Source organism: Acomys minous (assembly GCF_964271855.1).
Source record: "Acomys minous genome assembly, chromosome: 12".
NCBI lineage: Eukaryota > Metazoa > Chordata > Mammalia > Rodentia > Muridae > Acomys > Acomys minous.
This window is the reverse complement of record NC_140493.1, coordinates 86,805,463-86,817,046: the sequence shown is the minus strand read 5'-3', so window position 1 is coordinate 86,817,046 and position 11,584 is coordinate 86,805,463. Positions and strand designations below refer to the sequence as shown.

General features: G+C 50.7%; 1 protein-coding gene across 2 annotated transcripts in view; it reads left to right on the top strand.

Annotated features, from left to right (window-relative positions):
• Positions 1-474: 474 nt before the first annotated feature.
• ABCC3 (ATP binding cassette subfamily C member 3) overlaps positions 475-11,584 on the top strand; it is a 51,607-nt gene continuing 40,497 nt past the window's right edge. For both annotated transcript variants that reach the window (XM_084748006.1, XM_084748005.1), the window contains exon 1: positions 475-606. In XM_084748006.1, coding sequence (XP_084604132.1) covers positions 562-606 — 45 coding nt within the window. In that variant the 5' untranslated portion in view covers positions 475-561. The remainder of the gene's footprint in view (positions 607-11,584) is intronic.

Genomic DNA, 11,584 nt, shown 5'->3' with positions numbered 1-11,584 from the left:
ACACACATGCACATAAACACATCACACACATAGTGCTGGTGTCTGTCAGTTGTCTGACAACATGTGGAGAAGCCTAGGCTAACAAGCGCTTCACATACTATATAGATGATGAAACTTGAGGTGACCCTGTATTCATAAAGTCAGATGTGACCCTATCTTTACAAAGGACTTCTTTTACAAGTGAGAAAATTGCTATATACCTCTCCAGGTTTTCCTATGTTTCAGTCCCCTCCCCCCGGGCCCCACCCCCGCCGGAACACTGAGGATCAGGTCCGTCCCAGATCCATCAGCTTCAGGGTCTAGAAGCTCAGGGACCACTGGAAGGGAATAGTACTGTTAACTATCCCCTCGTCACTCTACAATCCCTTCCAGCGTTGCAATTTACTAACAGTTTTATCGAGGCTGTGTCGAAATTGCCGGGACTTGGAGAACTTGACCGAGGGCCTGAGGGCGGGGCGAGAGGAGTGGTGGTGGAGCTGGGAGTCTGGAGGCGGCTCCCCGGGCAGTTCTACTGGGGCTGAGCTGAACTAAGGTCCCAGTCCTGACGAGCACCTGAGCCACATGGACCGTCTGTGTGGCTCCGGGGAGCTGGACTCCAAATTCTGGGTAAGACAAGCCTCTGAGGCTTGGGGGGCGGGGATCCCGTGCTGCGGAAGGGAAGTCTGGTCTCCCGCCCCCCGGCACAGCCTTCCGGGGTAAGCGCTGGAGCAGCAGCTGAGGCCCTGGAAGGAGAATGTATAGCCAGACCTGAAAGGCTCTAAGCATCAAAGAGGGAACGATGGGCTCTGGAAAATTGTACGGCCACGATGCTGCCGCCATGCCCTGCCGTGCCCTGCCCTACCCCGCGTGGAAGAGCTAGGGAGGAAGGAGGCTCCTGCATCTGTAGAGCAGGGCATCAGGAACTGGGAAGCACAGGGACGTGCCATTCAGGGTATCGAGGGAGCATTGTGCACTTTGTCTGCATCCCTGGTGAATGAACACCCCCACCCAGCACCTGACCCACTAACTATGGCTTGACTGTTCATTCAATCTTCCCTCCCTACATCCTAGGGCATCCAAATCCTTGCTCAATCGGGTCCTTGGTACAGATAGACCCTCCAGGCCCCGTTTTTGTTTTGTTTTGCTTTGCCTTTTTTTTTTTTTTTTTTTTTTTTTTTTTTGAGGAGGAGGAGGCAATGCTTCTGTGGTCAAGGCCCTATTTACACCCAGGACATAAGAAAGCGAGGTAGACTAAAGGCTCCTAGCCCAACCCTCTGCTCTGATGGATGGGGGGAAATGGAGGTCCAGACGTGAAGGGACTTATCCCAAAGCACACAATTCCATGAAACCAGAGCTGGATTAAAAATCGTACTAAAGTAAGTAAAAGCAGTCCTTTTTGTACTGGGATTATAGCTCACGGGTGTGGCACTTAGCTGGCATGCTGGAGGCTCAGACCCAAACCCTAGTACTGCCCTCCAGTGCACACACAGGGCAACCTTCTGTGGGTTCCATCAGTCAGCTTGGATGTGTGACTTGTGTGCACACTTAGCACTCCTCTACCAGGCAAGGCAACTGAAGATACGATCTCGGCGTCCCATGTAGACGTAATAGGGGGCTAGTTTCTGCTTACCCAGTGGCTGCCCAGACTAGGCTGGTTTCAAATCTAGACTCAGAATCCCAGTCTGCACATTTTTTTTTCCATGATGCCTATTTGTGCGTACGTACCTGATGTGTGCAGTAATAGTGTGCAGGGGTGAAGGTGAGGTGTTATGCACCGATGGTAACCTTTATGCCTGCATGTGCACAGATATGTATAAAAGTCAAGAGGCATACTCTAGGGCTGTCCCTTAAGGTGTCTTGGATTGGGCTAGGCACAAGAGGTTATGTGGATTTAGGAGAAGTGACAGCAATAGAGTATACCCCTCCACACCCCTACCCCTCACCCCTACCCCCCCCCCATCCCTACCCTCATGTCAAGAGGATGTGGCAGTGCAGTTTGTCATCCACTATTTGGAAGCTGGAAGTAGAAGAACCAGAAATTCAAGGTTATCCTTGCCTGCGTGATAAGTTCCAGGCCAGCCCGAGAGACATGAAACCTTATCGCCAAACGGAAATAAAAAGTGTCTTTGGAGACCACTCTTTTACTCTGGGCCACTAAGTGGTCCTAGCTCAAACCATGGGGAGCCCCTCATCAGCCAGACTGGAGCAGTGACTCTTCCCAGGGGGTCCTTGTTTTATCAGTGAACCTCCTTTCTCTGTTCACTTGGACTTGGCAGGTGTGACTACAGCACTGTCGTGGTCACAGTGACTAGGCAAAAAGTTTTGAAAATTGGCAGATGTACCAAGCTTCAGGGGCAACCTTCCTTGTTTCTGGGTGGCAGTGAAGTCATGAGTCATTAGGACTGCCCGAGGCAGTGCTCCCCAAAGCCTGAAGCATGAAACCACAGGGTTCCCTTGTGTTCCCAGCTCAGAGATATGCTATGGCAGGGGCTTAGGTAATTGAGCATTTTATGGTAGAGTCTTGGGGAGAAAAGGACACCAGGTTGGTATGGCCATGGCAAGGTCACAGTGCTGTCACACAGTGTTTGACTACGAGACAAGATGCCTGCAGTGTGGTGGCAGCCTTCTCATTACCTGGCTGCCCTTTGGAGCCTCAGGCACCGGCACCGTAGCCCTGGAACCTCACAGTGTGTGTGAGATCTTGTGGGTTGGAGCTTGCCTCTACTGTGACCCTTGGGGGGGGGCACAGGTGAGCCTCTGCTTAGATGTCTTCAATGACAGAGAACTGACTAATCCTCTGCCCACCTCAGACTGGAAACATCTTCCATCTTCCATGTGATCTTGGCTTCTGAAGGCCATTCCTGGCTGGCGCTTGTCAGTGGCTTCATGTTGGGGTCTGAGTTCATCCTTGGGGGCTTGCAGAAGTACAGTGTAGAAGCGTCTCAGGTTAGGAGGCTGGACCCTAAGCTATAGCTCAGTTACCCAAAAGGCTGACTTTCTGAGCTACTCTTTTTTTTTTTTTTTTTGTATGCTACTTTGCATCACATGCAATTCATCTAAACCCCTGAACCTTGGGGGCTGTGGTGAGAAGTAACCGGGGTAGCTGGGAAGAGCCTGAACATAGAAGAAAGGGGAGCAACTGGTGGGGTGACCGGGCCTTGCTTCCTGTGCCTTCCATTCCCTGCCTGCGAAATGAGGAAATGAGCCACCTGCTGCTTGCCTTGCAAGATTTTGGTGGAGATTACATGAAATAGAGAATGTGAAATGGAGTTGAGAAGCAAGAAGCTCTCATGGCAGGTCCCTGTAATCCTATCAACTGGAGGGAAGACGGGGACGAATGAGGTCAGGATGGGTGTCAAAGTCGTGGTCCTGTGAGAAACAGGCCGACTGTTGGGACAAAGGCTCTAGTTCCAGCTCTCCCTCTCCCACCCCACCCCACCCCACCCCAGGAAGCAGGAAGTTAATGCCTTCAGCTCCACTCCATCAAAGAGACCTGTGATCCTGGGGACACACCACACACGTATATTCACACATACACACACACCACACACTAGGTGGCACAATAGGTCTCCTTCACTTCCTGGTCCTCACCTCATTGGGCATATTATCAACATCTCAGAGTATACCTTCAATTTGTGTGGAAACAAATTCCAAAAGAAGGCCCGAGGCAGATCTGTCTCAAAAAGCAAGAACAACCAGGGCATCGTGGCACGTGCTTATAATCCCAGTACCCAGGAAGTAGAGGGAGGAGGATCAGGAGTTACAGGATAGCCCCTAGCTATGCATGGAATTTGAGGTGAGCCTGGGTTACATGAGACCCCCCTTCTCCAAAACAAAACCCAGCTGGGCAGTGGTGGTGCACACCTTTAATCCCAGCCCTTGAGACGCCAGCTTGGTCTACAGAACAAGTTCCAGGACAGCCAGGGTTACCCCCAATGAAACCCTGTCTGAAAAACTAAAACCAAACCAAAGAAACCAAAACAATCAAGAGTGAGTTGGGACACAGAGACTGAGGGCAGAGGAGGTTAGGGTTTAATCTCTGCTCTGACTTGCTGTTTATCACTGTTTGTTTGGGGACAGGTTAGCCAACAGTCACTGGGGTGAAGCGAGAGGCCTGGACGGACTGACTGCCCTTAGAAAATTTAGTCGGTTTGTATACTTAACCTTGACCCAAGGCCTTCAGGAAGCATTAGAAATCCAGAGGCTGACTTTGCATGTATACAAAATAACCAAGACTTCCTGAAAAGCACTGGGTTCCCTGTCACTAGGAGCGTGTAAGTACCTGATGTGCAGCCTCCTTGTGGGAAGAGAACCCAAGCAAGGAAAGCAGGCGGTCCTGACTGTAGAGTCTTCGAGCAACTGGGAAGAGAGACCTGTTGGCCAGTGGAGATGCTCCACTTCCTCTTCCCTGGTTCCTGGACTCTTCTCCTGGCTTTCTCGTTGTTCCAGGCGTACGTCCTCCGCTTAGCAGCAGCTTGTGCTCCCACGGGTGCCACCTCAGGCCCATGTGGGAGAGCCGGGTATTCTCACTGCTTCCTCAGCTAACCCACCCCTCAGGAGGGGCTAAGCTCTGGTTCCTCGAAGGCCCATTTCCATGGTGTCTTCTTTGGCTGGTCTCCATTCTGTCACCTACTAGGTGTGTAACTGTGGGAAACTCACTCATCCTTTTTGAGTCTAGCTGAGCTTAGGTGGTGCTGAGACAACCCACGCCCCCCCCCACCCCACCCCTTACAGGTCTGTGGCTTGCCTGGTGATGGTTCTGAGAGGAGGAGCCTCAGGTTTGTGGTCCAGGGCCATAACTAAGGTGCTCTAAACCTTAGGGCTCTAGGTATGAGGGACTCCAAGGCTTCCCTCTTGAATTATTGTCCAAAATGCAAGTAAGGCAAACCATCAAGAGGCACGAGTAATGGACAAAGCTCAAGTTTCAGTGTATCTGGGCTCTCAAACGGAGACGGTGACGTGCAAGGAAGCTGGAATTAGAATGGCCACCGAATGGACAGACAGGTGGAAAGTGCCCACTTCTAAGCCTGCTAGGTACCATCTCCTTCCGGGGACCGAATCTTCCCTGCCAGGCCAGAGACTTGGAAAACCCATTTCATTAAAGCTGGAGATGTTGAAATTCAGGCTTCTTGGAGTTGGTCTCTAGCTTCTGGCTGGGAGCTTTGGTCCCTTGTGATCCCAGATTTCCGCCTTCTATTCCCTGGCCTTGGTCTAAAGGGAGAAGCTTAGGAAAGGAAGTGAGCCAGGGATGTAAGCTGGGAGAGAAAACTTTGTGAAATCCACTGGCTTCCCTCCCCACCCTAAATTCCCCCCACCCCAACACAACCGAAATGGTCTTGGAGCCACATCTGGAATCCCAACGCTCAGCAAACAGAAGCAGAAAGACCGCCATGGGTTTGAGGCCATCCTTGGCTGTAGATAGTGAGATCTTGTTTCAAAACTAAGGGCTTGAAGATGCAGCTTAGTTGGAGGCAATGCTAGCCCAGCATGCACAAAGCTTGTGTTTGATTCCAACACCACACCACGCCTGTAATTCCCAGCCCTTGGCAGGTGGAGGCAGGAGGATCAGGGATTCCAAGTCTTATGTCTACTTTGAGGGCAACCTGGTCTAGGTTAGACCCCCGTCTCACAAAGCAAACCCCAGGGCCTGGAGAGATGGCCCAGTAGTTAAGAATGCTTCCTGTTCTTCCAAAGGAGGAGAATTCAATTCCCAGAACCCACATCTGGTGGCTCGTGGCCACCTGTAACTCGGCTGCAGGGCCTCCAACTTCTGGCCCCCTTGGGCACCTGCATTTACAAGCGCAGATGTATAGACAGACACACCTATACAAAACTAAGAATAAAAATAAGGCCAGGCCAACGGTGGCTCATGCCTTTAATACCAGCACTTGGAAGGCAGAGGCATATGAACCTCTGAGTTCAGGGCCAGCCTGGGCTACAGAGTGAGTTCTAGGATGGCTAGAGCAACACAGAGAAGCCCTGTCCTTAAACATCAAATCACCAAAGTGTGTGTGTGTGTGTGTGTGTGTGTGTGTGTGTGTGTGTGTGAATCTTAAAACAATAGCAACAAAAAGGCTTTGGAGTGCAAATCACTTGCCCTGGAGGCAAGGACTGAAGTCTGTGACTTTTCCCCCTTCCCCTGCCGGTTGCCTCGGGGTCAGGATATCTGCCTCACTACCCTCTGGTCCACCTGGAACTACTCTTTCTGAAGCCTGTCCAGGGGCTGTGCTGTGGAGCCGAGTGGGAATGGGGTCTCCAGCCTAGGTCGGATTTCTTTCCCAAACCAGACATTGCCGTTTCTAGTCCAGTTTGCTTCCGCCACTCAGCTGGTCCATGGCCAGGTATTGGCAGCCCCTAACCCCTCAGCTCCATGGATGAGCTGCAAGGAGAGAGGGCAGGCAGTAAGGGTGAAGGACAGCGAGTGACTTGAGTGGGTTGGTGCAGGTGGATGTCACGACAGGCACTGACAGGGCACTAAGGGACAGAATTGAACCCAAGGACTGGAGCTACATTGCCTGGACTCGAGTTCCACATTAACCACAGGTCCCGGGTGTTGCGGCACTCAGTTACCGAAATCTCTGGGAGACGCCAGGCCTTTTACAGGCGTGAGAGGTGTGTTAGTCCTTCAAGCTACAGGCTAGCCCAGCATAACCCTCTTTGGCCTCCCAGGCTTCCTGTTTTTGCCTGAGTAGCTCAGTGAGGTGGAAGGGAACCAGAATGCGCCCTCCCCTTTTGTCCAGTTTCTGCTGAGACGCATGATCTTGCCAATCAGTCCCTTCGCAGTGACCACAGGAGCTGTCTAGCACAGATGGGGGCCCCCCCCCACCCCACCGTACAGGATTGAGGAAGTAATGAATCTTCTTTGGACAGAGCCTGTCAGCAGCCTGAGGCCTGGGAGATTGCTGGCAGAACTGGGGCAGAGAACTCTGGAGCCCTCATCCCCCTCCCTCTGCCACTGAGCCTGAGTCTACACGGATCTCAGCCTCGGTACCCATTAATGGGCATCTGCCCTGTGGTCCATTCTGGGTGCCGGACCTTCTGCCTTATCAGCTCCATCCAGCTGTTTAATCGCAGTATTAAGGAAGCTGCTGTTGCTGTGGAAACCAAGTGGCTGACAGCAGGCGGGGCTGTGGGCTACCTCCCAGCTGGTGCTCCTCAGACCAGGAGTGGAAGAGGAGCCTTAAGGAGCCACCCTCCAACTTGCCTGTGGGAGTCTGGGGAAATGATCACAACTGACCCGTCCTTGATGTCATTTACACGTTAGTATCTTAGGCGCAAGGCTCCTTTTGTTGTCAGGATGGTGCCTTAAGTGCCAGAGAAACACCAGCATGATGCTGTTTTGCCACTGGCGCTGGGGCTTGGGAGAGCACATTAGTTCATTCATTCATTAGTTCATTCATTCATGCGTTTTGTTCAGCCAGTGTATACAGAGTATGTGCCTTCTGGGCTAAGCACCGGAAGTGATGGGCTGGCAGGTGAGAAGGCAGACTGGATGGTCGCTCTGAGGTCTGAGGGTGCTTTTCCTTGAGAGAGGGACCAAAGTCATTGTGGTTGAGGTGAGCAGGCTGCAAACTCTAGGTAGCGAGGGGCATCACGGTCCATAAAAGCTGCGCTTTAGCAGACCTGTCCTCAGGGAAGCACGCGCTCTAGCGGGAGAAGGTAGAAAAGCCGCAACTGAAGAACGATTCATTTGTATCAAATGAGAGAAGATGTCAGGGGTCATGGAGAGAAGAGAACAGATGATAAGGGGCGGGTGCAGGAATAAGAAGGGGGCTGGGCTGGGTCGCAGTTCTAATCAGGAAGTCAAGGTGAACTTTCATGAGACAGTGTGACCTGAGCAGAGCCTGCACACAGGGAAGGCTCAGAGACAAGCGAAGACGGACCAGCAGCTGAGTGTGGCGAGGTCCCAGGACAGGGTCCTAAGGATGATGGAAGCAAGAAGGTCAGACAGGTTAGGAAAGCTAGCAATGGTTCTGAGGGCTGTGTGGGGTTTCCTGCTTTTTCCTTAATGATGGTTTAAGAAACAAAACAAAGCAGTGCAATGGGTGTGTGGTCTGCTTAGGCTTCCAGTGCTTCCTGTACTAGGAAAGAGAATGTAGGGACAAGGGGTGGAGCCAGAAGCAAGAAACCAGAGGGGAGAGCTCTGGAGATCATCCAGGCAGGAGAGTAGAGAAGCCATTCTAGAGAAATCAGGGTAAAGTAGGTGAAGGCTCCTGTCTCTGGATAAGGATGATCGAATATAGCATGCTCAGGGTTCTGCTTAATCTTTGTGTGTATGGGGGGGGCAGGGGGGGGTGGACGGACGACGCTGATTTTGTTTTAGACAGGATATTGTTATGTAGCCTAGGATAGGTTTGTTACAGAGCTAGGGTATATAAATATCACTGCACCTGAATTCCCACCTGATCTTTTGGACAGAGTGGACGGGGGTTTGCTGATGGATAAGGGTTCCGGAAGTGAGACAAAGCGAGAATGCTGGCCTTCACAGGAAGATTCTGTCCTGACGGAAGGAGGGAAGGGAGGGTGAGGAGAGCTCAGGAGGGATGGAGGGAGGAAGGCATTGCCAGTCATGGAGGTAGGTGGGCATCAGAAGAAGAGATGCCCCCAGTTCCGGGCCTGTGGTGCTTGATATGCTCTACCAATAGCACTGGGGGAATAATCTGGGATACAGGAGTGAACAGGTACCTGCTGTCTCCAAGGAGACTGTCCAATCAGAACACACCTCCCATAAGGAGAGGACCCCAGATAGGACCGTTGTGAACTCAGAGCAACCATGCGATCCTCGCTCCCCAAGGTCACTTGGTTGTGGCTGTCGTGTCAGTGTTTGTGTCATGAAACATGTCCCCCAACAGCTTGCTGTCCCGAAGTGTGACCAGGTGACAGCTAGGCATCTTGCCATTCATCACTCCTGCAGGGAAGGTGACTGCAGGTCTGTCATTACTTGCGCCTGGAGTTCAGAAGGTTGCAGGGACCAGCCACCATTACATGAATCAAGAGTGGCAGAACTGAGCATAGGGGTACATACCTATAATAATGACACTGGCGGAGGTGAAGGCAGCTACATAGTGAGTTCAAAGCCAGCCTAGGCTATGTAGTGAGTTCAAGGCTAGCCCGCCTTACACAAGAACTGGCTTCAGACAAAAAAAAAAAAAAAAAAAACTGGTGGAGTTGTACTACATCTACAGCACCAGGGTTGGGTCTTCTGGTGGCCTTAAACAGCCAAGCCAGTCAGCCTGGCATGGTGGCGCACGCCTTTGGTTTTATCATTCAGGGAGGCAGAGGCAGGTGGATCCTTGTGAGTTAAAGGCCAGCCTGGTCCACAAAGCAAGTCCAGGACAGCCAAAGCTATAAAGAGAAACCCTGTCTGAGGGTGAAGGTGATGGTGGTAGTGAGGCCAAGCTAGTCACCTGTCCACACGTACGTAGACTCTCTCACCCCATACTCCATTGTCACCGCTTTTTTAACAGCAGCTTCCAGTCTGCGCCAGGGTACCTGGCCCTGTGCTGGAAGTTGGATGGAGGGGGATACAGCATAGGAAAAGAACAAGAGGAGGACATGGGGTACCCCCTAAAGGTCTGCAAGCCTCAGAGGGAAAGTGTCTTCTGGTACATGAGTCCAGGAAGAATGGGCTGGGAGAATCCCATCTTGGTTCCCCACCAAGATCAGGAAGACTCATTCAACATATAGGGGTTTTCTGGTGGGGGTGGAGGCCATGCCGTGGTGGCACCTGTGTGGAGCTCAGAGGGCAGCTTTGAGAGGTTGATTCCCTTCTTCTGCTGTGTGTGTTTTTGGGAATCAAACTCAGGTTGTCAGGCTTGGTAGAGTGTCACATGGATCTCGCTGTCACATGGCATCCCCAGTGCCAAGATATTTGTCCTGGCTTTACAGTGTCAACTGTCCCTGAAGCTGTTGCCAAAGCTGTTGGCGTCACTTTCTCCTCTCTAAACTGAGCCCAGCAACACCCCTATTTTACATCTCAAAAACTTGTTTTGAGTTAGCCACAAGATAGTGACTTTGTGAGGGCAGTAATAATAATAATAATAATAATAATAATAATAATAATAATAATAATAATAATAATAATAATAATGCTAGAAAAAGCCTTAGGGTACTTTTTTTACCTTCACTTAGCAGATCGCTGAGGCTACACATGACTTATCAATGTCAGAGCACCGTGGTGACATGTGTTGGTGACATATGCCTGTAATTCCGGTGCTCCAACAGCACAAGCAGGATAGTCCAAAGTTCAAGGCCAACCCTAGCAACTTGGCAAGCGTCAAGATAAAAAAAAATAAAAATAAATCGAACGTGAAGCTATAGGCCAATGGTAGAGTGCTTGCCTTGTTTGGGTGAGATCCTGGGCTCCATTTCTTGTACCACCAAGATGGGTGGTACATATAGAGGTTTTTCTAGTGGGGGTGAGGGGCAGGCCATGGTACCTGTGTAGAGGTCAGAGGACAACTTTGAGAAGTTGGTTCCCTTCTTCCACCGTGTGTGTTTTGAGGGAATCAAACTCAAGACGTCAGGCTTGGTGGTGTGTGCTCTTACCTGCCGAGCCACCTCCCCAACCCTCAATATGTAGTTTCAAAACTGAAAGAAGGTGGCCATTTCATATTTACACACAACTGTAACAGGAAGAGCATTTTCTTGCTTGTAGCTCTGGAGATATCATGTATGGAAGTGTGTGTGTGTGTGTGTGTGTGTGTGTGTGTGTGTGTGTGTGTGTGTACCACAGAGTATATGCAGAGATATGAAGACAGCCTGGTCTGTTCGTCTTCATCTTCACCACCCACCTTGTTTGAGACAGGGTCTCTTGTTTGCAGCAGTGTATGCCAGGCTAACTGGATCACAAGTTTTGAAGGATTCTGTCTCCACCTCCCATCTGGCCATAGGAGTACCAGGATTACCAATGTGGGTTGTTTTGTTTTGTTTGTTTGTTTGTTTGTTTTTAATGTGGATTCTAGGATTTGAACTCTGGTCCTCACACCTGTGTGGCAAGCGCTTTATCAATTAAGCCATCTCCCTAATCTCCAGTGGGTATCTTTTAAAAATCTCACAACCTGGAGTGGTGTCGGGGCACTTTGCTTAGCGTGTTTGACTCAATCTCCAGGACCAGAAGCAAAGACAAAAGGCACAGCTGGGATACCTAGAGGCTTAGTATAGGATGTGTGGTCCAGACATCAACGCGTCTCAGTTAGGAGCTGCCTGGAGACTGGTGGGCTGTATCCTCAGTTGAATATTCACACGGTGGAACACTGTGTGGACCCTCTGGAATAATATACCACAACAATGTTGTCTGAAAGAGGCAGACACAGTACAGTTTCATTTACAAGGAAGCTCCAAGCTGGACAGACTCATCCATTGCATGAGAGATCAGGATGGATTCCCTGTGGTGGGCAGTGGTAAGGAGGGCGCCCGGGCCCCTTCCTGCCACCAGTGTTATATCTCTTGATATGGATGCCGTTTATACAGCTAAGTACACCTGTGGGGAGGAAATTATGGAGATTTCTATTTCAGAGATATGTGTGCTTTTCTATAAGTATGTCATGCTTGAATTTTCAAAAGTGCTTTTAAAATGGGAGTTGGCAGGAATAGTGGTACACAC